Here is a 27,551-nt window from a genome sequence, read left to right as displayed (position 1 = left end):
GTTATCTCCAGTATCTTTTAAATCCTAAACTGAGTGACATCCACTAGTGACACATTTGATGTAATCAGTCAACTCCTTGAGGATGTAATGAGTGACAAGATCAGATCTCACCCTCTTTCCTTCACAGAGATCAACACAGATTCAACACATTTAATGAACGCTTATCAACACTTTTCTAATATGATTTCCTGATAAAGGATAAGTTGCCTTTTTAAAAATGTATTTCAGCTGAAGTACTTAGAGATAAACATAAAACCTCATCTGATCTTGTTTTTAATTCATATCACTTGTGTGTAAAAGAAGAACATGTTTTATTAATGTTATTATTTAGGCATTTTGAATTGAAAAACTGTGCGAAGGTAATTTTGATGATTTAATTCACCGCTTTAGTATTGTCCACTTTTTTCTAAAGTTTTTCTATCTTGAATGATTAACTTTACAATCTGTCTCAGGACCAGCGAGTTGGTGATTGACATCAAAACGTTGATGTAATGAAATAGTTTGGCAAAGTCAGAGGTTTCATGTTATTTCATTGAGATGATCCATTGATCAAAAGTTTTACAATTGAAACGCATCACTTTATTATTTTTAAAACGTTATTTTATAATAGAACTGCTTTTCCATGACCCGACACTTTGATGGCTGACTTCTAGAGATTATTTACGTGTTACGAGTTGGAGGTTCTGAGAGTTGGAGGGGGGGGGGGCTGCTCAAGGGTCTTTTCATGAAGTCCAGGTTTTTTTTTTTTCCTTCTGACGCTGCAGCTAACATGGCCGACTATGAGACTGCGACGTCTTTTTTGGGGGAACAGGGACCCTTCCAGTGGCAGGTGTGCCTCCTCCTCTGTTTCCTCGCCATCCCCAACGGGCTCTGTCCGTTCGCGGTGGTCTTCTTCGCCGACACGCCGGCGCACAGCTGCGTCATCCCCGCGCACCTCAACCTGTCGGCGGCGTGGATCAACTCCAGCATCCCGCTGATGGAGAGTCCGGGCGGAGGTCTGGTTCCGAGCCCGTGCTCCAGGTACAGACTCCGAGACCTGCTGGAGTTTTCCGACAGGGGTCTGGAGCCGGGGGTCGACGTGGATCTGAGGCAGGTGCCGCAGGAGGGATGTCTGGACGGATGGGAGTACGACAGGAGCGTCTACAGCTCCACCATCGTCTCTGAGGTGCTGACGCCACATCATGTTGATGAAAAGCAATGGAATAAATATAATAAACATAAATCAAATTTAAAATTATCTTTTTATATTAAAAAAAAGTTTATAAAAGTTGATAAAATCTATTTTTGTATCGCTTTTTTAAGGTATCGATTACATATATACATTTTTTGTTACATATATATATATATATTTTATTATATTACTTTTATATATTTGAATCTAAAAATATATCTATTAAGCTTTATTTTAAATAAATAACTTTATTGAAGTAATGTGGAGACATACTTCAAATTATGGCAGATTTGTACTTGATATTTTTTGTTGTAAATATTCTACAAGAGGGAATTTTCCTCGCAGGCAAATAATGCAAAACGTCCTAAAACATGTATTTATTACTTTTAAGGTTTTTTTTTTTTTAAAAAGCATTATAAGTCGTTTTTTTGTTTTTTTCACATTTTTTGGTTAAAAAAAAACAAACCTAAAACAAACGAAAATGAAAAATAAGGGACACAAGCATAGCAAATTCTTTCTTATAGTCAGAATACTTAAAAAACAACAACATATCTTTACTTAGTGAATACAATGTTTTGTGCCTGGGCATCTGAACTTAGACCCTGTGTTCTTATACTTTGATATGTGTAGGTCTAAAGCATATTCAGGTACTTTATTCCACAATTCTGTGACAAGAAATAAAAGCAGTGACAATCGACCAGGCTTCTTCCCCTGACGCAGCAATTTGGCGGTCCAGGGTAGTAGAGCTCAGATCTCTCGATCTTTTAAATCGTTGTTCACTCCCGCTAAATGTCCATCTGGTCCTTTTTGTTCCCAGAAGAATAGGCATGTTTATTCAAATATATAGTCTGATTCAACTTAAAACTGAATTAGTTTTTACCTGTTTTCTATTCACCAGTTTTTTAATAAATGTATTCAACACATGTCTCTTAGGTTCGGGTAACATCCTGCTTTCCAGGATCTCCTCTTTTGTTAAACTATTTCTCAAACACAAACACTCTGGCCACGCCCCCTTTTTACTTCTATACATCGCCCTTTCAGCAAATACATGCTTATTTTTAACTCTAGCTTGTAAGAAAGGTAATTTTGCATGCTCATCACTAGCAACGACATTTTCCATAAGTCATTTGTTTTACTCCAATGATCCAAATCTTGTTTATCTAACCCGAGTGTTATCTCTAGGTCAAGGTAACCCGAAGGCCTAAAAACAAATGTGTTTCCAATGTCACTTAATCAAGCTGTACAACACAAGGGATACGACAAATACTTTTGTTTGCGGGCGTTCAGGTCACCTTGACCCAGAGACGACAGACACAAGGGTTAAATACAGCACCAAACCAGAGTTGCCAGTGACTCTTTTTTAAATGGTTCTATTCTATTACCGTCACGACAGTGGGACTTGGTGTGTGATGACGGATGGAAGAAACCCATGACCTCCTCACTCTTCTTCGTTGGTGTTTTAATCGGCTCTCTCTGCGCTGGTCAGCTCTCCGACAGGTAAAATAATAATAATACTTTTTTAGATGGCCTTGGATTTATTTCTATGTTCTTCATAATTAAAGTGTGTTTGATGTTTGTTAATCTTTATTATTCTTGTTGTTTGGATTCAGTGTTTAATTATTATTATTATTATTTTTTCTTTCAGTGTGTGTAAAGAGAAGTGTGTTGTCAATTGATTAAGTGTAGTTTAAACTTTGCTCATGCCAAGTTAAGGATCTTGTTCCTACCCTTTTTAGCTTATCATTTATTGTTTTACCAAAACTGGGTCGACTAACTTTAACCTGAGACTACTGTCATCACCTATTAACTCTTTGGCGAAACAAATGATCCTGACTCAGCAAATCTGGCTCGTCACTGAGAAGTTCCAAATTTGAGGGTTATAATAAGACATTCAAAAATTGTTAAACATTTTAGTTATTATTTTAAGTATTTCAGTCTTGCCAAAGAAACTCCCACAAAAGACAAGTAAAAGTCATGCTCTTTACCCCGTAATAATTTCCAAAGCTCAAGAAGTAAAGAAGATAACCCTCTGAATTGGTCCCAACTAATGTCGATCTGAAAAGCCAATCCCCTAAACATAGATGCACTCAATCTTCCTTGTAAAATGTTGTGATTTATTGACATAATTTTGAACTGAGTTCCAGTGGGGGAGGGAGTTAAAAGTCACGATGTTTATACTGGTGCATCACATCTTCGGTGGGTCATAGCAGGTTCTGCGTCGTTCAACTCGGTCTTGAGTCCAAGTGGACCCTCCGCCATCTTGAAATATTTTTTTTGTATTGCTAGTTTTGCAGGATTGTAGGGTCCTGTGGAAACCTAGTTGCTTTATTCACTGTGACCTTCAGGTGTCCTGGGACTTTATGTCAACCTCGAGATCCGAGTCCTTTTCCTTTGGCGGGAATCCACTTATTACTTGCTGTGCCTTTTCCCCATCTTTGTCAAAAGTGAGGGACCCCCAAAGGACAGGCTGGTCGTTGCCACCATCACATCAGGGATTTGCTAAGGCCAAGTCCTCCACAGTTACCCATCTTGACCATACTCAAGTCACACCATGAACCTCAATTGGTTGATCACTTTGACCTTGAGATTGTACTGATGGTGTCTCAGATGACCCTTGTCTTCAGTGTGGCCCCAGAAGCCATTGGATTGCAACCAAGTGCCCCTCAGCACAGTTGGTGTATGTTTAGCCCCAGCAAAAGGGAATCTGGCCACCAAGACTTTACTAGGAAATAGAAGTTTTGCTGTCCACAGAAGAGAGAATCCTTGTCTGGATTGGTAGCCCTACTTTAAAATGCCTCCACTGCCCTCTGGTAAAAGTATCTGCGGTGTTGCTAAGCTAGTACTTATCGTCATGATTGTCTCGGGTTGAAAATCTGGACTCGACAAGGATATCAATCGGAACCTGTCTTCTCTTTTAAGGTATGGTCGTAAAAAAGTGCTGTTTGTGACCAAGACTCTCCAGCTGCTCCTGACTGTCATTCAGTTTTTTTCGTCTTCCTGGACCATGTTCTGCTCGCTGCACTTCCTGGTGGGGATCATGCAGATCTCGAACTACATTACCTCATTCGTCTTAGGTAGGAAAAGTCTCCAGAGCAGCTTCCACATCGTTTTCTTTTAACCTCTGACTACTTTATTTCTGATGAGCAGGAACGGAGCTTTTAGGCCCGAAGATGCGGTTCCTGTACTCGACAGCTGGGGTTAATATTTTCTTCGCCATCGGCTACATGCTGCTGCCGCTCTTCGCTTTCTACGCGAGGGACTGGAGGAACCTCCTGCTCTCTGTTACCCTGCCAAACATCCTCGTTCTCCCCTTTTGGTGGTAGGTCACTTTGTTTGTAACATTCCCCTGCCAGAGTGTCTTTGTCTCGCTCAGGATAAATCTGTGACTTGGTTTAATGTTTGCACAAAATGTTGCAGGTTTCTTCCAGAGTCTCCTCGTTGGCTTCTCTCTCAGGGGAGAGTGGAAATGGCAGAAGCCATCATAATAAATGCTGCTCGAAAAAACAAAGTTAATCCTCCACAAACCATCTTCAGTCCGTGCCAGGTGAGCCTGAGGTTATGACGTCAGAACGACCGTAGCAAAAACAAATGGCTAACCCAGTGTGTGTGTGTCTGTGTGTGTGTGTATGAGTGTTTTTATGTGAGTATGTGTGAGTATATGTTTATGTTTGTGAGAGAGTGTGTAGTTTGTGTATTTGTGTGAAAGTGTCTTTGTGTTTTTGTGTTTGAATGTTTCTGCGTGCGGTAGTGTGTTGTGTGTTTTTTGTGTAATTGTGTACCTGTGCATGTGTTTGTTTCTCTACGTGAGTGTGTTTGTTTTTTTAGCGTCTCTGTGTGTATGTTTTTGTGTTTGCATGTGTCTGCGTGCGGGAGTGTGTTGTGTGTTTTTTGTGTGTCTGAGTTTTTGTGTGATTGTGTACCTGTGCATGTGTTTGTTTCTCTACGTGAGTGTGTTTGTTTTTTTAGCGTCTCTGTGTGTATGTTTTTGTGTTTGCATGTGTCTGCGTGCGGGAGTGTGTTGTGTGTTTTTTGTGTGTCTGTGTTTTTGTGTGATTGTGTACCTGTGCATGTGTTTGTGTCTGTAAGTGAGTGTGTTTGTTTTTTGAGCGTCTCTGTGTGTATGTTTTTGTGTTTGCATGTGTCCGCGGGAGTGTGTTTGGTGTTTTTTGTGTGTAGGTGTGTTTGTATGTGTTTTTGTGAGTCTCTACATGAAGTGCAAAAGAGTGTGTAGTATGTGTTTTTGATTGTGTACCTGTGTATGTGTTTGTTTCTCTATGTGAGTGTGTTTGTTTTTGAGCATCTCTGTGTCTATGTTTTTGTGTTTGAATGTGTCTGCGTGCGGGAGTGTGTTTGGTGTTTTTTGTGTGTCTGAGTTTTTTTGTGATTGTGTACCTGTGCATGTGTTTGTGTCTGTATGTGAGTGTGTTTGTTTTTTGAGCGTCTCTGTGTGAATGTTTTTGTGTTTGCATGTGTCCGCGGGAGTGTGTTTGGTGTTTTTTGTGTGTAGGTGTGTTTGTGTGTGTTTTTGTGAGTCTCTACATGAAGTGCAAAAGAGTGTGTAGTATGTGTTTTTGTTTGTGTTTATGTGTGATTGTGTACCTGTGTATGTGTTTGTGTCTGTATGTGAGTGTGTTTGTTTTTTGAGCATCTCTGTGTCTATGTTTTTGTATTTGCATGTATCTGCGTGCAGGAGTGTGTTTGGTGTTTTTTGTGTGTCTGTGTTTTTGCATGTGCATGTGTTTGTGTCTGTATGTGAGTGTGTTTGTTTTTTGAGCATCTCTGTGTGTATGTTTTTGTGTTTGCATGTGTCTGCGTGCGGGAGTGTGTTTGGTGTTGTTTGTGTGTAGGTGTGCTCATGTGTGTGTTTTTGTGTGTTTCTACATGAAGCGCAAAAGAGTGTGTAGTAGAAGTGTTTTTGTTTATGTGTGTTTGTCTACCTGTGCATGTGTGTGTCTGTATGTGAGTGTGTTTGTTTTTTGAGCTTCTCTGTGTGAATGCCTTAGTGTTTGCATGTGGCTGCGTGCAGGAGTGTGTTGTGTGTTTGTTGTGTGTCTGTGTTTTTGTGTGTAGGTGCGTTTATGTGTGTGTTGTTGTGAGTTTCTGCGTGTAAGTGCAAGAAAGTGTGTAGTATGTGTTTTTGTGCGTGTTTAAGTTTTATACTTGTGTGTGGGTCTTTGCATGAGTGTGTTTGTTTGCATGTCTCTGTGTGTATGTTTGCGTGTTTGCACGCGTCTGCTTGTTTTTGTGTTTTTGTCTGTATGTGTTTTTTGTATGTGAGTTTGTGTCTTTATGTGTGTGCATGTTAGTGTATGTATGTACTTGCATATTTGATTGTGTGTGCGTGTGTCAGTGTGTGTCTGGCTGTATGTCTGTAGAATTTGTTTTTATATGTGTTAATTGTATTTATGTAATGTTTATATATGAGTCGTCAGGTTTACGTGGGATTGACTGTATGTAAGGTTTATATATTTGTGTTATCAGTTGTGTGTGTAAGGTTTATATTTGTGTTGGCATGTCTGTGTAAGGTTTATATTTGTGTTGGCAGCTGCATGAGGCAGTTTTTTCACATCATCCTAAATGTTTTTTTCTCCTCTTTTTTACATAAAAAAAAGAGTAAAATAATTGTCTTCATTTAAGTCTTTCAAAATTGTGTTGAGCTATAACTGGATTTAAGGAATGTGTGTACAAATGCCAAGATGGACGGAACTCACCTCCCGAACCCCGTCTAAGGGATCTGGATCCTGACTAATGGTGGACTGTTTGTTGTTCCACGTGTCGCCAACAGAAAGAGCTGAAGTCTGCGACCAGGAAGAACCTCAACATCTGCGACCTGCTGCGTTCAAAGAAAATGCGTTGGCTCTCCGTCACGCTGTGGTTGGTCTGGTGAGTTCCTGCTCTCCACGTCTGACCCCCACATTCAGTACAGTGACCTCGCACCCACAAGTACACACCGGCGAGCACGCACACATGTGGACGCGCACACGCTGCTCTGTCACAGTGGCCGCCGTCGCCGGGTCCAGATCTCGGTCCATCTCGCTAACAACAAATAATGACCTGTCGGGGGCTGTGAAGCCTGAGCCCCGGATCTAACCGCTGTTTTGTGCGAGCGCCCAGTGGGTCGTCCTGCGCTCACGATTGATCCACATTCACTCTGTTGAATAACAAAATATTGAAGAAAAATCAATGCGGTTATTTGGCTGCAAGACTGTAGGATACAATGAATAATTAAGAAAAAATGAAATTAAAAGCACACATGTTTTTTCATATTTAATAATGACAGGTGTTGAACATACCACAAAAAGTAATATATACATGTTTATTTTTAAGATCTTTCTTCAAATAGGGGCGTTTTATATACAAATTAAAATAAAAATTGAATAATAGTTTACACGTTTTTGTCTCTAAGATTTTCTAAATATTTTTTGCCATAAATTAGTAATATATTTTTCTATCTTATTATTTCACTTGATTTATATATTTATAATGTATGTACATATGTAAGGACATTTGCACTAAAATAGTTATTTCTTTAACCATTGTGTAACCCGATGGCCTAAAAAACAAATGTGTTTCAGATATCCATTTGTTTTTGGGCCCCCGGGTCACCTTGACCCAGTGACCGCACATGGGTTAATATTACTAATTAGCTGCATTTATTTTTTATTATCAATTCATTGACCGTCGTGGAGGCAGGAGCTGGAGCAAAGAGGCCCAGAGACTTCCTGCTGGTCATATTATTCTGAACCACTCAAATCCACCATTTTCCAGGTTGATCCTGAACATCACCTACTTCGCGTTGTCCCTGAACACGTCCAACTTGGCCGGAAACATACACTTCAACTGCTTCCTGTCTGCGGTGGTGGAGGTGCCCGCCTACATCCTGTCGTGGGTTCTATTCCGCTGGTGCCACAGGCGACTGACCATGAGCCTGAGCAACTTCCTGGGCGGGGCTTCTCTTTTCTTCATATGGCTGATACCCGCAAGTATGGATTGGTAGGGATTTGTTTTACGCCTCTGACCAGTCGTAACTTCGGTGTTTGCCGCCTCCAGGTCTGCCCGCTCTGGGAATAACTCTGGTGATGATGGGGAAGTTCTGCATGACGATTGTATTCTCCATCATCTATGCATACACCACAGAAGTCTACCCCACGGTGCTCAGGAACTCGGCGCTGGGAGCCTGCTCGATGTTTTCCAGGATCGGTGGCATCTTGGCGCCATATTTCATTTTCCTCGGTAAGAATATGTTTGTTATCTATATAGTATTGTCCGAAAACATCTTTACAAACACAACTATGACATTTGAATGAATTTATTTTAAAAAATCCAAAACGTTTTCTTAGACGTTCAGTTATCAAAGGTTTGGCTACAAGAAGTTGTTCATCATATTAAAATCAGGGCTGGTTTCAAGCGTCCACCAGAACCTTTAATCTGTAAACTTTTTTTTTTGGTTTGTTTAAATAAACTAATAAGTAAAATTTTAGATTTCCTGACATTCTAGATCCTTAAATGGTTCTTTTTAAGTTATTTATCACTAATTTAGTGTCAGCAAAATCCCTCTATTGAACACCAGAGTAGGTTTTTGACACTGGTAAAACAGTTCAAAAACATATATATTTGTATGGTATTCTTATTTAAGTATTTTATTATTTTTTTTGTGTGTGTGCTCTTGCTAATTGTATTTTTCCCCTGATGCTGCTGTAACTAAAATTTCCTTAATCTAATCTAATCTAATCTATATTAAAAAAGGGTTCGCAAACCTTTCCCTGTCTCACCACTAGATGGCAAACGAGTGATAGATAGTGGCTGATATTTGTATGGAAAACCTTATATTATTCTAGTTAATTGGTTAAAAAAAGTGAGCAGTAAGGTGTGGTCAGAGAGGCAATACTTTTGTGTGGTTCAGGACTAAAAAAGCCTCAATATAAAGTTATATGCATTTGAATAGATTAATTATCATTAAAGGTGCCAGATGAGTGATTTGTTTTATTAGTCATTTAAACTATCATGTTTGCTACAGGAAGCTACTCTGAGTCGCTGCCGTACATCCTGATGGGAATTCTGTCGGTTTTCGCCGGAGGTTTCTGCCTCCTGCTGCCGGAGAGCTTTGGAAAGTCACTTCCAGACGTCGTCGAAGACGTACAGCCGTTCCCAGGGTATGATTCAACTAGTGATGGTCCGATGAAGCTTCATGAAGCAGTGTCATTGTTTTCAGAGTCCACTAGATGGCGGTCTGTGCACTATTTTCCTTTGTTTTCAACAACTGATCTAATGAAACATCACATCATCTTTGAACTGATGGCGCCACCTACTGACCTCTAAACAACATGACACTGTTCATCACTGTTGGGTTAAAATGCCTGACTAGATAATAAAACAACAACAATAACGTTGGATTTTCATTTTATTGTAGGAAATGTATATTGATTTTTTGCACAACATTTCTTTTGTGTTCTGTGTGATTTCCGTATTTTAAAAATAGAAAGAGATGTTAAATAAATAATAAATCACAATTATGTTATATCATGCTTATATATCATTTATAAAATTCGACAATTGTTCTTTCTGTATTTCTTTAAATTATTAATAAATAAATAATAATAATAAATGTACTTCCTTGCTTAATATTTCGTCTTCTTAAGTACAGAGAACAATCATTTTTAATATTAATATAATTATTTATGTTACTATGACAATAGTATTTTGACTTTTTCTACATGTAATTAACCTTTTCTTTTTCATTTATTATTCCAGATGTTGCCGGAAGAGTTACACAGCCACAAGCACCAAAGATGAAGAAAACATTCCGGAAACTCTAAATGGCTGAATATGTCGCACATTTTTTAAGAATAGTTTCCTTTTTTCACTTTTACAGATAATGACCCTTTTTTATTATCATCGCTATTGATACGATCAACCATTAAACAAAAGTGTTTCGGAATCATGTTAACTGGAGTATTTATTAACCCTTCAGGAGCCTCGATGATCATCGATCCGTTGGTTTTAATACATTTATATATCGACACTTAAGCCAACAGTGCCCTCGTGTGGTCAAAACTAAAGGTGAAAAAGCTTTTCAAATCCTCTTATAAGTGTTATAAGTGTTATAAGATATTTGAGTGTAACTGGTTAAACTTGTTATCGTCTGACCTTTCTTATTTTATGAAACAGTTTGCTTTATCATGTCAGCTTTATCGGTTAGCTTTAGCATTGAACACTTACATGTAAACTATTTTTGATCAACTTTAATGGCTCCTCAAAACGCCTTTTTTTTTTTTTTAGATTTCCTGACATTCTAGATCCTTAAATGGTTAATTTTAAGTTATTTATCACTGATTTTGTGTCAGCAAAATCCTTTTATTGAACACCAGAGTAGGTTTTTGACACTGTTAAAACAGTTCAAAAACATATATATTTGTATTGTATTCATATTTAAGTATTTTATTCATTTTTTTGTGTGTGCTCTTGCTTATTGTACTTCTTCCCCCCTGATGCTGCTGTAACTAAAATTTCCCCCTGTGGGACTAATAAAGGAAAATCGATCCAAATCTGAATGTGAGAAAAGACACAAAACAAAAGTTTCTGGGCGACAGTTTGACGACATGAACATCTCTGGGAGCAAGTCTGGAGACATCAGGTTAGAGAACATCTGACTCAGCAATCTCAGCTGCTTGACCTGGTTTCTTGAAAGCTTAGTGATATAGTTTAGGAGTGTCTTCCTGCGTAACAGGATTTTGCAAACCCATAGTTGAATAATTTTACATAAAAACAAGTTTGTATGAAAATTACTAACTAAACCAACCCGTATTACTTTTTAATTACATTTTAATACATAAAAAAAACGTTTTTTCTTCCAAAGTTTGCAATAAAAAAATAAATAAATCTGCTAGAAAAGGTAAAAATGACATTCTAGAAATGTTTGGAAAATCATTATTTATCAGAAAATCATAAAAAGTTTTAGTTACAATTATTGTAATCATATTATACAATTATATTATTCTTTCAGCTCGCTGAATGGGGTTTTTTTTTTCAGTGGTTAATAAAAAGGATAGAAAAAGTGATAAAAGAAATAGTTTTATTATAAAAAAAAACATGAAACAAAGACAGCTTTACAAAACATAAAGGAACCCTAACCCGCTCACTGCAGGGTTTAACAACATGAACAAAATCTTGTAGCAGTTTTCAAGTCCCTGATTGAATGGTTTCTGAGAAATGCATTAATAAAACAGCATTTTAAAAAAATAGCATATTGCTGAGAACAGTCCTACTTCTAGGACAGTTTGTGCTCTTTGAAAAAAAACACCTTCATCCATAAACAGTTTATCTTGTGCGTATCTGAGGTTGTTGTTGAGCTTGACTACAAAATGTCATTTTTCAAGAGGTCGTTGTTCGGAGCAGAGTAGACCGGGACTGGAGTGTGTTTCCTGCAGGGGAAGTCGATGCTGCGGGAGAAGAGGAAGAATCGTCAACGCTTGTCGGATGCAGGTAAAACTGGATTTTTGCTGAGACTCGCACCTTTTCCTTTTAGCCATCTGAGCCTCGGTGTCCGGCAGAGATCTCCCGTAAGTCTCCGGCAGGAATAAGGAAGCAGCAGCTGACAAGATGCACATCGTCCCCAAGATGATGTACGGCAAGAACTTATTGACAGTTCCTGTAACGAGAGAGAGACATATTTATCTGGGATATTTATCATTATCTGAATATTCAAATAAACTTTTTTTTGTCTTTTTTGATCTACCCAAGTCCCTCTAAAAACTTGTACAGCGTGTTAACATGTATTAACTTATTTAAAAAAAAACATTGTGATTCTCCTAATTATCTTATCAAACATAATTTTACCATTAATTTGTTTTCAATTATTCATGTTTAACAACTTTTCAAACAACATTTTTATATTCAAATGATAATAACAATTTGCAGCGTTTTCTGTGTGGAGTTTTTTTGTTCTCTCAGTTCTTGTGTGGGTTTACTGAGGGTACTTCTCACACAGTTCAAAAACATACAGAGGTTGATTAAAAACTCAAAATAGCCTTTAGGTGTGTGTGAATGGTTGTGGCTCTCTGTGAACCCGAAGTAGCTGGGATAGACTCCAGTCAAGCAGAAAGAAAATGCATTTAAATTTTATAATATAATATGAAAATATTAGATATTATCACGGTGTGGAATGGAGAAAGCCAGGCGCAGAGGTAATTTGCAGAGACTTGGTTTAATTCAGTGGGGAAGGCAGAGGCGTAGTCATACACTCCAGGATCCAGCAACAGAACGCAAAGCAGGGGTAAAGCAAACGGGAGTCTTGGTCGGGACAAAGGTAACGAGACAGGGTAGGAAGCAGGAATACTCAATGGGAAGATACTGGTTACTGGAAAACAGTGGTAACAAGACCAAGATGTGACAGAGAGTGGAGGCTTAAGAACACAGGGGAGCAATCAGCAGCAGCTGGGGGCGGGACTAACGAGACACGGCTGGGAACAATTACTACTCAGACAGGGGGGAAGTAAGACTAGCGCAGACACAGAAGGGAGCGGATTTCACAATAAAACCGGAAACACAAGGAGGAACATGTAGACTCATGACAGGTATTTCCATTTTTATTATTACACTTTGGATTGGACCATTGTTTTTGCAATTCTTGAAAAAACTATTTTGTCTTTTTTTCTGATAATATATAGATTTGTTTTTGCTTATTGTTGTATTTGAATCATGTCATAGACAAATAATTATAAACAATACATACTTATTTACTAGAATTAAACTTTAAATAACACAATTGAAAAAGAATAAACAATAAATATGAAAAAAACAATATAAATATGAAAAAAACAATATAAATATGTATCGTTTAAAATATATATATATATATATATAAAACTTACATAAATATACAGAATGAGTTCCATGTTGTATAAAACCGAACTAGTTTCTCCTGGACTGTGTTATTTTACAAATATTTAATTCAAAACATCCAACATAAAACATTTTTTTATATATATATATATATATATATAAAAATTATATCTATATCTATATATATATTATATATATATATATATATAAAATGTGTAAACTAATATGATTATAAATATTATTGTCAGTTGAGACTTCCTCTCTGAAATAACTGAAAATGAAGACAAATAAAATTCAGTTTTTAATCCTGAATATGAAAGTTAATAACTACAATATGAAATGTCATTAAATAGTGTTAGATTCAAAATTATTATACACTATACGTATACGCCATACTTAAAATTAATGCTAAAAGATAATCAAAATATAAAGTATAAATGACTAGCTTCATCTAAGAGCTTAAACATTTGAATACACATTCACAACCAACATTTCACTCCAGACTGATACACTGTTTCAAGAAAAGCTTGGAGCAGAATTAGAGTCATAACAGCGATTACTTGAACATCTGTCCGTTTCACACCTGGGGGCGTGAAACAAAGAGCAAAGCAGAACACACCCAAAAAAGGGGGAAGACAAAGGCATCCGCCCAAGCAACAGGGAAGCAAGGAAGATACTCTCCAGGTGACCTGAGACATGAACGAACTTGAAAGAACCACTGCCCCGGAAGAGACGACCCCCTGGACAGGAAATTTTCCCTTAAATATAGCGATGCTCTATAGTACTTGACCGTACCTTTCCCGGAGCTATTGTAGAGCTGCCGGCAAAGAGCGTGTCCGATCGATTGTAAAAGGTCAGTTTTAATCGTTTTATAATAGTATGACTAGACAACAACACCAATCCAAACATTTGTCACTCACTCAATTCAAACAGAAAAGGTGTGATGCAACTTCCTATCCGGGCCACGGAGTTGCACGATCCTGTCGCCGTGTTCCTGATGGCAGTGGGATAAAGTTCTGCCGAGAAGGAGAACAGAAGGGAGACGGTGCTTGTGATGAAGAGCTTTCCGAAGATCTCCAGGATGATGGCGACTGTAGGCAGCTCTGTTGGAAGACAACGTATGACCAACATGGTACATTTTTGTTTAACAACGGTGTCGGGTCGTACTTTCCAGGACCAGCTGGATGAAGAAAAGCGGGCTTCCTCCGAGCAGCAACATGCCGATGATGGACACTCGTCTGGGAAGATAATGCAGTGCCAGCCAAGCGATGACGTAAGCTGGGATTTCTACTGACGCGGCTATGAAGCAGCTGATGTGTGGGTCGGCGTGGAGGTTAGCCGTGTTGAAGCAGAGGCCGTAATATGCAGCGATGGCAGTGAATCTGTCAGGGACGACATGCGGTTAGACCATCGGACTACTTCCTGTTGCTGGGACTCAAACACTGTCGGATCGGCAAAAACTGTCTTTGCACTCATATAACTGTCATTTTAAAGAATTACTCATATAACTGTGACTTTAAATTATACACTGGTCAGTTTCTTTCACATTTTTCTAGTCATAGCACAGCAGCTAAAACTAGTGATGCTCTCCGTCATGACCCGAAGCTCATGACCGTAGGTGAGGGTGGGGACAAAGATTGATCGTTAAATAGAGAGCTTTGCCTTTTGGCTCAGCTCTCTCTGAGGCACAACAGCGCGGTAGAGCGAATGCTGCACCAATCTTTAATTCCCGAACACCCTCAAGCTAGAACAAGACCTCAAGATACTTAAACGTCTCCACTTGAGGCAAGAGCTCAATCCCAAACCTGGAGAGAACCAGCCATCTTTCTCCTGCTGAGAACTATGGCCTCAGATTTAGAGGTGCTGATCCTCATCCCAGCCGCTTCACATTCAGATGCAAACCGATCCAGCGAGAGCTGAAGGTCGCAGCGTGATGAGAACCAAATCATCTGCAAAAAGCAGTGATCAGATCTTCAGGCCACCAAACCGCAAACCTTCCTCGCCAGAAACAGGACTGGAGACAAAACACATCCTAGACCAACTCCCACCGGGAATACATCCGATCTGCATCCAAGGATCCAACTCCCGCTGGGGGAATACAGTGATTGGAGGGCCCTCAGTACAGAGCCTCTCACGCCATACTCCTGAAGCACCTCCAACAACTTCGCCCTGGGCACTCGGTCGTACGCCTTCTCCAAGTCCACAAGCACATGTAGACTGGCAGGTCATACTCCCAGGTACCCTCGGGAACCGTCGCGAGAGTGAAGAGTTTGGTTCGTAGTTCCACGGCCAGGACGGAACCCGCATTGTTCCTCTTGGATCTGAGGTTCAACCATCGATCGGACCCTCTTTTCCAAGACCTTAAAGTAGACCTTCCTTACAAGGAAGGCTGAGGAGTGTGATGCCTCTGTGGTTGGCACACAACCTCTGGTTCCACTTAGGGGTACCGACCCAGTCAGGTACCGAACCAGACGCCCACACAATGTTGAAGAGACGAGTCAGCCAAGACAACCCTTAAAATTCAGAGCCTTCAGCATTTGGGCGAATCTAATCAATTTCTGCAGCTTTGCTATGTGGAGCTTTCTGACCACCACAGCGACTATTAAAAATGAGTATTTATAGTAAATTTTAACAATACTATTGCAGTAAATTCAAAATATATTTTTTAGAATTTTAGTCATTAAGGAGTTAAAAGCATTAAGATGTGACTTGAGACGCAGTAATTGTGTTGCAGAAGCAAGTGAAGTCGTAATATTAGTTGTGATACTCACGCCACCAGGTAGAGGATTAAGGTTGTGAGTCTGAAGGCACTTTTTCCGAGCAGGTCCATGGCTCGGTACTGTTCTTGATACTGTGGCTCCTTCGTCTGGTTAACCTGCGAATGGGTCAATCAAATTTCAAGCTTCTGGGTAACATGTATGTATATTTTTGGTTCATTAATATATTTATACTCTTATTAAATAACAAATATTCCCTGAATGGACAACACAAAAAGAAGGGTAATATATATATATTTTGTTACACAACACTTAATAATCATAATACATAAATAATCTGGACAAAGATCATTTAAAAAATAAAAATAAAGGATAATTAACAATAATTAATAGTTTTATGTAAAGAGTCATCAAACCAAAACTCACATGTGTCGATGCACATGTGTGAAGGTTCTCACCACGTAGTCTTCAAAGATGACGGCGGGGGCGCTCACTTTGTTCATCCTCGCAGCTTTTCTCACAATTGCCTCGGCTTCCTCCACCCTCCCTCGAGAGAGGAGGTAACGTGGAGATTCGGGGATGAACCTGAGACAGGACGTGACAAAAGAATGGTTGCGACTGTAAATGTGAACGAATTTCAGTGTAGGAAGGTCTCAACCTCCGACCCTAGGTAGCTGGGATGGGATTGCTCCACCTAATTTGAATCTTTTCTATGATAATCAAGAAAATAGACGCATTATCTGCAGAGAATTTCCATTTGTGCTCATATTAGTGTCATTACGGCAGGGCCAACCACGTGTGCTGGACAGTCTAAACACAGACCATATTTACCTGCACAGGTTAGCCCAGTCAGAGCAGATAATAACAACACAAAAAGGCTAAGAAAACGTAATATTTGTAAATGTAAATAGGTCAAATAAGTGAGCATGAAGATCACATACCACCAGAGGGGGAACAAGAAGAAGCCAGGAATGGTCAAAGCGATAAGAAGCGACGTCCAGCTTCTTAAGAAGTACGCCACCAAAGGCAGCATCAAGTATCCAAGAGCGAACCCGAAACACGTCCCCAGAGATGAGTAGAGGACGCGCACATTCCCGGTCAGGATCTCCGCCCCTGCAAAGAAATGAACGTCAGGCTTTTTCTTTCACTGCTGATACATTTGTTTGTTTTTGTGTTTGAAAGACTGAAACACACCGAGGACCAAAGCAGAGATGTAGTTGGATATGTTTCCCAGACCGTTGATGAAGAGGAGCACAATGAACATGACCCATGACACCGAGAAGATCTTGAGGAGAGTTGAAACCGTCTGAAGCACCACAGTCGCGAAGAGGACCGGCTTCCTTCCAAACCTGCAGGATAAAATATATCATCAAGATAAATATTTTACATCAACTGTCAAGAAAATATGAGAAGTCATAACCAAAAGTTCTACTTTGCTCCCAAATCTGGGTGATTAAGTTTACTATCTTATTCTAAGACAGAATTTTTGTAGAGTTAAAAAATTTTAGCGCCTTGTATCTAAGATTTTGTCGATAGAATAGCTGCCTTAAGCTTGTGGGATTGAATGGACAAACATAGACGAACAAATGGAAATAGAATGAGAGCTTTGTCTCAACATGTTGCAGCTTCTGGTCATCATACGCCGCACGCTTCCATCACTCTTTTCCGACACACGTTTCATTTTCAACCTGAAAGACCGCCCACTGTTGACACAGTATTCAAACATTTTGTGATCAACTTCTAGTCCTGGAATCCCCTGCAACAAACCTTGTCAACTCCTGTGGTTCCTTACGAAAACACCTTTTCTACCTATGTGATTTCCTGCAACATACCTTCTCTACTCCAAGTTGGTCTACTCCTTTGATCCCCTGCAACCAACTTGGTCTACTTCCTTGATCCCCTGCAACCAACTTGGTCTACTTCCTTGATCCCTGCAACCAACTTGGTCTACTTCCTTGATCCCCAGCAACCAACTTGGTCTACTTCCTTGATCCCCTGAAACCAACTTTGTCTACTTCCTTGATCCCCTGAAACCAACTTTGTCTACTTCCTGATCCCCTGCAACCAACTTGGTCTACTTCCTTGATCCCCTGCAACCAACTTGGTCTACTTCCTTGATCCCCAGCAACCAACTTGGTCTACTTCCTTGATCCCCTGCAACCAACTTGGTCTACTTCCTTGATCCCCTGAAACCAACTTTGTCTACTTCCTTGATCCCCTGAAACCAACTTTGTCTACTTCCTTGATCCCCTGCAACCAACTTGGTCTACTTCCTTGATCCCCTGCAACCAACTTGGTCTACTTCCTTGATCCCCTGCAACCAACTTGGTATACTTCCTTGATCCCCTGCAACCAACTTGGTCTACTTCCTTGATCCCCTGCAACCAACTTGGTATACTTCCTTGATCCCCTGAAACCAACTTTGTCTACTTCCTTGATCCCCTGAAACCAACTTTGTCTACTTCCTTGATCCCCTGCAACCAACTTGGTCTACTTCCTTGATCCCCTGCAACCAACTTGGTCTACTTCCTTGATCCCCTGCAACCAACTTGGTATACTTCCTTGATCCCCTGCAACCAACTTGGTCTACTTCCTTGATCCCCTGCAACCAACTTGGTCTACTTCCTTGATCCCCTGCAACCAACTTTGTCTACTTCCTTGATCCCCTGAAACCAACTTTGTCTACTTCCTTGATCACCTGCAACCAACTTGGTCTACTTCCTTTATCCCCTGCAACCAACTTGGTCTACTTCCTTGATCCCCTGCAACCAACTTGGTCTACTTCCTACTTGATTACACATGTGGCTCCCAACAACATACCGCCTATACTCTTTTTTCCCCTTCAAACAAAGTCACCTGCTCCTTTGATATCCCGCAACCAAACTTGTCTACTCCTTTGATTCTCTGCAACCATCTTTGTCTGCTTCTGCACAGTAAGTAAGTCAATAAATAAGTAAGTCAGTAAGTTAGTGAGTAAGTAGGTTAGTCAGTAAGTAATGGTTATTTGTAAAGTGCCTTTCTAGACCAGGGTCACAAAGCGCTTTAACAATCAAAAACAATACACAGTTAATATACAAAGCCACTCTTTGACGACTAAGAACCAAATTGCTTAACTTTGAGAAGCTGATCTTCATCCCATGAAGTGTGTTACCACTAACAAATGCCAGTACACATTTTTGAATTCTTCTGTGAAAACCCCAATAGTTGCTGCTTTCTATTTGCAGTTGTCTCTTTTTTATATATACCTGTCCGAGAGCTGTCCCGAAAAGAAGGATCCGATGAAAATTCCCACAAAGAAAATGGTGTTGGTCAACGGCTGCTTCCACTTGTTCTCACAAACCAAGTCAAACTGCAAGAAAAATGAAACCATGTCATGTGACCTGACTAAAGAGTGATTCTTTTTTTTTTTTTAAATGGTGGAGCTTTGTTAGGACACGCTGCAGTGTTGGCGGAGAATCATGTGATCATGTGACTGATCGTTGAGGCTAAATTTAGTTAACTGTATTTTTCATGAAACAAACACAATGTGGCTATTTATTGTTCTGTCAGGCCATCCTGATTTGCACACTTAACACGCACCTTAACAGAAGAGGCGCGGCAACCTTAAACAAGAAGTCCTCAGGACATTACCGTGACTATGCAAAAAACACAGCTAGCGAAAAATGTTACGCCTGCTCAACATGTTCCAGGAATTTTTACACGGTGACAGCATCTGCCATCATCTGCTACATCGCACTTTACTGAAACTTTGTCTAGTGATATTGGAAAATAAGTCCAGAGAAGGGGCTTCTGTGTATGCACTGCACTTATGTGTATCATTCTATCGTTATAAAAAGAGAAAGAATGCATAATCGATCAATAATATTAATGATCTTTACACCTTTGGAAATAAAGTTTAAAAGTGGACAGAAGTGTGAAAACTACAGGCAACTGCTCAAACTCAATATGCTGCTGTGGTGGAGAAATCAAGCTCCTTCACGTGTCAACTCTAAAGATACTTTAAATATATCTAATAAAAGATGATAAATGCTCAGCAACTTGGGAGTTGATCGGCAACATTGTGTTACACATTTATAACTGACAGAAGGAATGACCGGATACCTCTGACACGATGGTGGACGTGTAGATAGCGGTGCTGTAGAAGAATCCATCCTTGCAGCTCTCTTGCTCCACAGTAGTGAGATTCACTTGAGCTGGTATTAGTCCTTGCGCAGACAAGTTCCGAACCACGTCCAGTCGATATCTGCTGCAGCTGCTGCGCATCAGTTTGTCTTCCACCACCTTGAAGAGGCATAAAAAGAATATACATCAGTACACAGAGGCACAGAAATGGACTCACTCAGTGGGTCGTTTCTAAATTGCTGACCTTTTGTTTTGCTTTTTGACCTTGTTTGCTTCAAAGATCTGACCTTAAGGCATTATTTTCCAACAGAGAACCATCGTGTCTGACCCTACCTTTCACAAGAAAGCTTGTAGTGCCCAATAAAAACCTCTGCCAGATGTCTTGGACAAGATCCTGTTGACAACTTTTTGAGAATACATCCACCAAGATTGATCTTTTGGAGCCAGACTTCACATCTTTTCTAGAGATTTGTATCGATCGAAAATGTTCTATATCGCTACCGATACCTCGATACAGTTTCTTAAAATATACATTTTTTTCGATACCATTTTCATAATTAAAAATGACATTACACATGGTACAATTCTTGAGTTGTTTTTCTAAAAAGTGAAAAATGATGTTGTTCACTGCCTTTGTCTCTTATCAGCTTCTCTTTAGAAAAGTTTTGAGTACTGAAGGACGAAGCATGTCTCGCTACTACTAAAACCTTTCGATCTGTGCCACAAAAGAACCCAAGTTTAAAACAGACAGAAGGAAAATAATATTGTTTCATTTTTGTAACTACAGCACTGAACATACCATTAAGCTCTTTAGGGGTAACTAAGACATCCCAAGGCCAACCAAGAGATGTATTTTTAGAATCTGTCACAAATCTTCCATACTATGGACATGCCTGTCGTACCATTATAGGTGTCAATGAGTCCAAACTCTGTAAATACAGAGCATTGTCTTTCGGCTCACCACATTTTTTTCTATCACAACAGGCTGATACGAAGACTTCATCTCTGCAACATCCATCTATCCATCCCTCCCTCCTTACTGGAAGAAAACCATTAACCATAAATATCCATGCTGCTGAATATACCATTCTTTGTTAAGAACAAATTTCATTCGAAAAAAAAACCCAAAACATTTTGATTTTTATGGATCCCAAATTCATTTAAAGACTTTCTACAGGCGTTCAAAGGAAGTATTTTACACTGGTTTAATACGCCCAAATGTTGAGTAACTCTTCGCTGTGGTACGACATTCCTGCTCTAATGTTGTATATTAAAGGATTTACGACGCTGTTAAAAGTCATTTATGAAGGAATTTTGTTCTGAAGTTAATTATAACGTGAGCCTAGAAATTATATTTACTATTTGATCAGTTTCCACGCCCAAAATCTGCAACAGAAAGACCTCAGTTTGAGAGGAAGCGGTTGATGCCCCGGGGGCAGAAACTGTCCCTATTTCGGACTGACGGGATATGATCTCAAAAGTATTTGCAGTGACAATGAGTTTGTTGTCTATATGTCTATTGTGATCTATTGTAAGATGTTCAACACGCCACATTACATTTTAGAGAGATAAATAACTTGTCAGTTTAAAGCTAAATATATCTTCCTATACTAGCATGTTGCTAGTACAAGTTCCTCAAAGTTTCCTCAAAATCTCAGCGTATGTTAAAGTACTTTAAACAAGCTTATAATCCATTTTTAAGGTGTATACAGGAAGACGGACATTCGAAACTTTGTTCTGTGTCTAATATGTTAGTCATATGTTTCTCAAGTACAATGCTAGAAGAATTGGGGATTTCCTTCTCTGACCACACATTTCACCATCTTTTCCCCACATGTGACTGGTTACATCACATAAATGTTAAAATTATTATTATTTTTTAAACTTTAAGCTTGAACACAATTATTTGACATCCATGCAGTTGCATTATTTAACTTTTGGTTGTTTGTTTTTTTTGCCTTTCCAAGGGCGATAGAAATACTTCCCCTTTTATATAATGAGAAATGTATTTTGCGAGACTAGGTAGATACTTTAATGTGCATATATCTTGATAATAACACTGAACAAAAAAGGGTAATTTTGTAAACAATGAAAAAAAAAGTGCACTGTGTAACCACAACAGACATGCAAAGAAAGATTTTAAAATATGTTTTGGTTCCTCCTCACAAAAGGCAACTCATTCTGTCTGTCATCTGTTTTACTTTAAGCTCATTTTTCCAGACAGTTTCCTTCACATCCATGAAGTCTTCAAGGTCACTCGTGAAGTTCTTAGGACAGAATGTTCTTCGTCTTAAAATGTCATTGTGAGTTATCTTAATTCGTTATCAATGATGTTCTTATTGTAGCTGAAAGGTTCTTCTCAATGAAGGATTTGTTTTCGAAAAAAAAAAGACACAGAAATGACGTCACGGACCAGATCTCCTCCAGGTTTTCTTTCATTCTTAAAGTCCCACAGAAGAAGATCTTCTCACCAGCTCGGGGATGATCGCCTCCCTCCACGCGTCCGAGAGGTTGACGTCCGCAGGTACGAGGCACCGGTGCTCCGGCGTGTCCGCGAGGAAGACGAGGGTGAAGGCTCCGAACCCGTTGGGGATGATGGTGACGCACAGGAGGATGAAGACCACCTGTTGGAAGCGACCCCACTGACCCAGGAACCCGATGGACTCCGCGTAGCCCTTCATCTCCGCGGCGAAAACTTCAGCGTCACCCTCGTCTTTCTCAGCTTCTTCCTCCTCTTCCTCCTCCTCGCGTGCACATGTTGAAGTGTGTGTGTGTGTGTGTGGGTACATGACACACACACGCAGACACCGCCCCGGCAACGTAACCACACACACATTGGCTGCTTCAAATGAAAACCACACAGTCTTCCTGTTTTCAGTCTTGACAGAAGGACGAGTTCTCTCAGATCCTTCTCCAATTTCACTTGTGAACTTCAGGACAAAAAAAACGATTGTCAAGAAGATATATGAGGTACTTATAGTACAGTATATAGTAACATTATTATTACTAAGTATGTCTTGTGAAAGAGCAGATTAATTTACTATCAGGGATACTCACTGTTTTACGACTATATATGTACTTTAAAAAAATATGATTGTTAGAGTGGGAAACATTACATAAAACACTTCAAATGAAAATAATAAAAAAAATACATTATAATGTTTCTAGTGAAGTTATGTTGAATAATAATAATTGTTAATTTTAACAAGTAAAAAATAAATAACTAAGGCAAAAAAGTAAAGAAACTACATGCTTTTTTAATGAATAAACACACTGAAAAATATATTGCAGTATATACATGTTTTTTTAATTTAATATAGATTTCTAACCATTTCCTGTCATTAAATGTCCTTCATTTCAACATTTCAGTTTCTTAAAGATATTTTTACCTTTTACAGGTATAGGTCTGAACCGGGCCAAACTTACCGGGCAACTCATGTGTTGATTTAAGTGTGTCGTCAATAGATCTTAGACTTAGACTTATTGTACTTCATTCGTCACCATGCGTCTTTGTATAAACAAAGCAGGGCGTGGAGGAGGAGCGAAGACCATTATTACGAAGCAAGAACTTCATAAAGCAATAAGTTCAAAACATCATGATGAGGGACTTACTGCATCTTGGAGATGTAAGTAAGTAAGTAATTTTTATTTGTATATCGCTTTTCCAGACCAGGGTCACAAAGCACTTAAACAATCAAAACAATATTCAATAAAGTATATACTTTAAAGTTCAAGATAAAACTGATAACACAACAGGAGTTCCAGAAAATCAAGGAAAAGCCTGAACAAATAAAAACATTTAAAACACAAGAGTAAGTCAGGAGACTTGGGTTTTCACATTAGTTGCTCTTTAATTACTAATGAATTATTATTAATCTTGTATTACTTTTTTCTCTCGTCACTGAAGTTTGTTTATTTTTTTTTTTGATGGCACATATTAATCCCTCTGACATCACAAGAAAAAACTGTTACTCATTTCAGGACAAGCAGCTAATTCAGTATTTAGTAATCCGAAGCGTTGAAGTGGAAGATTTCAAATTAGAATGATTACTGTTGATTAAAAATCGTTTAGTGAGGCAAATACTTATTTCCGGATCGCTGTGCTTTTGTTTAGGGATCTGTACAGTGGGAGCGATTATACATAAATAATAAAAGATGTACAGAAAAAATCATTGAGTGTTTACACATGTCTGTGAATCTCATTTATTTGTTTATTATTATGAAATGAATTGATGACCAAGTGATGGATTGAGTGGTCAGATGCTGAAGAAGATAGACTTGACTCTGTTGATGGCATCACCTACAGACCTGTGCTTAAGTGTACCTGTCTCTTGACTTGATGCAGATTTATAGTTGCTTCAGAACCGACTCAAGGCAGATTTTAACCCCTCCCCCCCTCTTCACAACACCTTTACCTGCTCAGTTTTCAGTAGGTGTCAAATACGTCTGTTATAAATGTTGAATGAACAATGACTCGGGTAAATGTGAGACACTTCTCAGCCATCAAACTGGATTATCTCACCAGAACTTGAAAGACCAGTTTGAGAGAAACGTACATAAGCTTGTGTTGACACATGACTCCCGAGACTCAACACCGATGGAGCAAATACAAGAAAAAAGGCATGTATTTGAACAATGTATACATGAACACTATAGGGAAGTGTGTGTGTTTCTGCAGTTGTTTATTTGTTTATTATTATAGCATGAGTACAAGAGTCAACCTCAAAGCCACAGACCAAATCCCACCTGCTTAGTCAAATAACATTCAAAGTGAAATTCAAAACTGCTGCTACTAGAACTTCTAGAATTTATAGACGTGCTATAAATCTGAAGAAATCAACACTCTTTAACTCATTTATATGAATGTGCAAATATAAATGGAAGTATTTTAATATTGATATATATAACTACAGACAGATCATACAATGGAAAAGGCGTTTTCTAGGGTTATCTTAATACTTACTTAAAAAAAACAAAAAAAAAAATAGAAATAAAATACCAATAATGTTACGAAAATAATAATTATATTTTTAAAAACAAACACGCGTTAACAGGTTTAAAATATCACATGAAAATAAAATGTCCATGACTTACTTCATTACTTAAAACAACAATTTAAAAAGGGTCCAGCTTTGACAATATCTTAAGCTTTTATTTTTTACCACGATCGGAACAAGAAAACAGCCTTTTTATATTTAAAAACCATTAAATGACGGATATTTCTGTTTAAACTGAAATCGTCAATTATATATATTCGTTAGCAGCAAAAGATAATTAAATAGTTGAATAATAATATAATAAGTTTTCGATTACCAAAGTTAGATATGGTAAATGCGCGGATATACACTAGAGGGCGCCAGATATCAATCTATAATTCGTGTGTGCCTTTGACGTAACTGATTATAGTTTCATCCTCGACTATACGAAGACTTTAAAGGCACCTAAATGGGTTTTTATTGATTCAAATATTTGTATATATATTTATTAATTAATTAATTGAAGCCTTTAGAAAAAAACGTTTTTTCAAAGTACAATTATTTTTATAATAAATTCTACTTATTTATGCTAACCATGCTGTTTTAGAAACCACGACGTAACACTTTTATTTTCATTTTGTGACTATTACATAAACATGGTTTCAAAGACAGCAGGTGAGTTAAACTCTTGCAGGAGCCAAAGTCTTCAGATTCACATCACCAGAGTGACATCAGCAGCAATAACAGTTCTCTCCTGATATTTCTCGCTGCCCCTCTGCTTCAGGTTGTTTAAAAAAAAAAAAGAAGAGAGAGGGCTTCCCCGGCAGCTCTGGAACATGTGGCCCGGCAGTAATTGGGTCAGAACAATCAGGGCCTGCTCGTGGAAAATGGCTCCATTTACTTTTTTTTGTCGTGGGCGTCTCATTCCACAGACGCAGCTTTCATCGTCACAGTTTTACTGTCCAGAGACTGAGACCCCAGGAACACACTCACCACAGAGAGTGACGAGAAGGAATAAAACTGATTTAAGAGTCAAACTCTTGGAGGTGCCGAGAGAGAAGGCCAGACGACGCTAAAGCAATTTATTTTAAAGGAAGAGCGTTAAAATGTGTTCTTTTATAGTGAAGCATTGTTTTTTTCTCATTTTTATTTACATCTGAGGGGTTTTTTCTTCAGAAAAGGACCAGATTAGAGTAAGTAAGTAAGTAAGTAAGTAGTATTTATTTATATAGCGCATTTCGAGACCAGGGTCACAAAGCGCTTAAACAATCAAAACAATACTCAAAAAAGAATGAAGTACAATCATTTCAATGTTTTTAAAGTGATTGTTTGAGTGGGAAACATGACATAAAACACTTCAAATGAAAATAATAATAATAAAAATACATGATAATGTTTCTTGTGAGATTATGTTGAATAATAATTAATGTCAATTTTAATAAAAAGTAAAGAAACTTTTTTAATGAATAAACACACTGAAAAATATAATACAGTATAAACATGTTTTTTAAATTTAATATAGTTTTCTAAAAAACTGTATTTGATCATTATACTTTAAAATATTAATATATGTATATATATATACACAATTTTATATACAAATGTATTTGTTTTTAATAACGTTTAATACTTTTGTTTTACATTTCTCTCAATGTATTCTAGTAGTATTTTCTTTTCACAATAATATACATTCTTTAATATCTTATTCCAGCAAGTTCTTTAAAAGTAACAAATTATTTTTATGTTTGTTTATGAATCGAGATTTAATATAAATTAAAGACAAAACAAAAGTAGATCTAGTTGCTTCTTGTTCTTTGAGAATTGCACGTGTGGTGATGTCACTGTCGTTGTTGTGCTTGTGTGTCATAAACCCTTGATTACCTCATGACCTCATCGTCCTAAATCACGGCTCAAAGAGACAGGGTTTCGCGGAGACGTCTGTTAAAAGTGTCTTCTCAGCAGTGAGAAGAAGTCAGGAACATGCTGCTCTCCTGGCACTGAGCTCCACCTCCACATGTGGGATTGTAATTCCATATTTTTTACGTCTATGGAGGTTCATTTCAAGTAGAGCCTGTGGTTCACTTGAGTCACAATTGGATGGATGGATGGATGGATGGATGGATGGATGGATGGATGGATGGATGGATGGATGGATGGATGGATGGATGGATGGATGGATGGATGGATGGATGGATGGATGGATGGATGGATGGATGGATGGATGGATGGATGGATGGATGGATGGATGGATGGATGGATGGATGGATGGATGGATGGATGGATGGATGGATGGATGGATGGATGGATGGATGGATGCGTGATGGAAAGCGGAAAAAATATGAAACATCGACATTAAAATCGAACAGTTTAGCTAACATACTAGCTGCTAGCAACAAACTGAGCTATTAGTTGTATTCCTATATTGTTTTCAACTAGTCATCTAAAAAAAAGTACGGTCTGGGGGCCAGACACGGTCCCTCACTTTATTTATGTGGTCCTGATAATGTCAGAGGAAATCTGTTATTGTACCGAAATCAACCCTTTCTTCTTTTTTGTTTGTTTTCGGTACCGTTTTGAATGTTATTTCCACACAGCTATTGAAACTGTATTACCTTTTTTTCTTTTTTTTAAAGGTGATCACATTTTCATATTGTTTTAAAAAAATATATTATCTAGTTAAAATCTATGTAAAACAATTAAACGTATAATGGAAACCATTTTTAG

At 38.4% G+C, this 27,551-nt stretch overlaps 2 protein-coding genes across 3 annotated transcripts; one reads left to right on the top strand and one right to left on the bottom strand.

Moving 5' to 3' along the window:
• Positions 1-712: 712 nt before the first annotated feature.
• On the top strand, positions 713-10,722 carry LOC148066412 (solute carrier family 22 member 4-like). The gene is made up of 10 exons (XM_087807832.1): positions 713-1,165; positions 2,565-2,668; positions 4,091-4,245; positions 4,319-4,490; positions 4,589-4,715; positions 6,957-7,054; positions 7,940-8,154; positions 8,222-8,404; positions 9,189-9,324; positions 9,923-10,722. Exons 1-10 carry the CDS (start codon positions 725-727, stop codon positions 9,993-9,995), a joined length of 1,704 nt encoding a protein of 567 aa, XP_087663958.1. The 5' UTR covers positions 713-724; the 3' UTR covers positions 9,996-10,722.
• A 507-nt stretch (positions 10,723-11,229) lies between these two features.
• Positions 11,230-22,601, bottom strand: LOC148066411 (organic cation/carnitine transporter 2-like). 2 transcript variants are annotated; one of them, XM_087807833.1, is made up of 11 exons: positions 22,323-22,601; positions 19,831-20,010; positions 18,975-19,078; positions 16,924-17,078; positions 16,671-16,842; positions 16,188-16,314; positions 15,784-15,887; positions 14,180-14,394; positions 13,933-14,115; positions 11,684-11,819; positions 11,230-11,610 (listed from the first exon to the last, which is right to left on the bottom strand). In XM_087807833.1, the coding sequence occupies exons 1-11, from the start codon at positions 22,530-22,532 to the stop codon at positions 11,526-11,528; spliced, it is 1,671 nt and encodes a 556-aa protein (XP_087663959.1). In that variant the 5' UTR covers positions 22,533-22,601; the 3' UTR covers positions 11,230-11,525. The 2 variants fall into 2 exon arrangements, with proteins under 2 accessions (XP_087663959.1, XP_087663960.1); XM_087807834.1 differs by having other exon boundaries at positions 14,180-14,250.
• Between the last annotated feature and the right edge of the window lie 4,950 nt (positions 22,602-27,551).

The sequence above is a fragment of the Callionymus lyra genome, chromosome 14, assembly GCF_982586985.1.
Source record: "Callionymus lyra chromosome 14, fCalLyr1.hap1.1, whole genome shotgun sequence".
NCBI lineage: Eukaryota > Metazoa > Chordata > Actinopteri > Syngnathiformes > Callionymidae > Callionymus > Callionymus lyra.
The sequence above is the reverse complement of the archived record's forward strand: the minus strand, read 5'-3'. Positions and strand labels throughout refer to the sequence as shown.

What these genes read in the sequence shown, in the direction of transcription:
- LOC148066412 (XM_087807832.1), top strand. Translation starts at nt 725, where the DNA reads ATGAAGTCCAGGTTTTTTTTTTTTCCTTCTGACGCTGCAGCTAACATG. An exon ending in CATTACCTCATTCGTCTTAG is followed by an intron (nt 4,246 to 4,318) that starts GTAGGAAAAGTC and finishes TCTGATGAGCAG; the next exon opens with GAACGGAGCTTTTAGGCCCG. An exon ending in CCATCTTCAGTCCGTGCCAG is followed by an intron (nt 4,716 to 6,956) that starts GTGAGCCTGAGG and finishes TGTCGCCAACAG; the next exon opens with AAAGAGCTGAAGTCTGCGAC.
- LOC148066411 (XM_087807833.1), bottom strand. Translation starts at nt 22,532, where the DNA reads ATGAAGGGCTACGCGGAGTCCATCGGGTTCCTGGGTCAGTGGGGTCGC. An exon ending in AGGCGATCATCCCCGAGCTG is followed by an intron (nt 20,011 to 22,322) that starts GTGAGAAGATCT and finishes TGCCTCTTCAAG; the next exon opens with GTGGTGGAAGACAAACTGAT. An exon ending in TTAATCCTCTACCTGGTGGC is followed by an intron (nt 14,395 to 15,783) that starts GTGAGTATCACA and finishes CGTCCCTGACAG; the next exon opens with ATTCACTGCCATCGCTGCAT.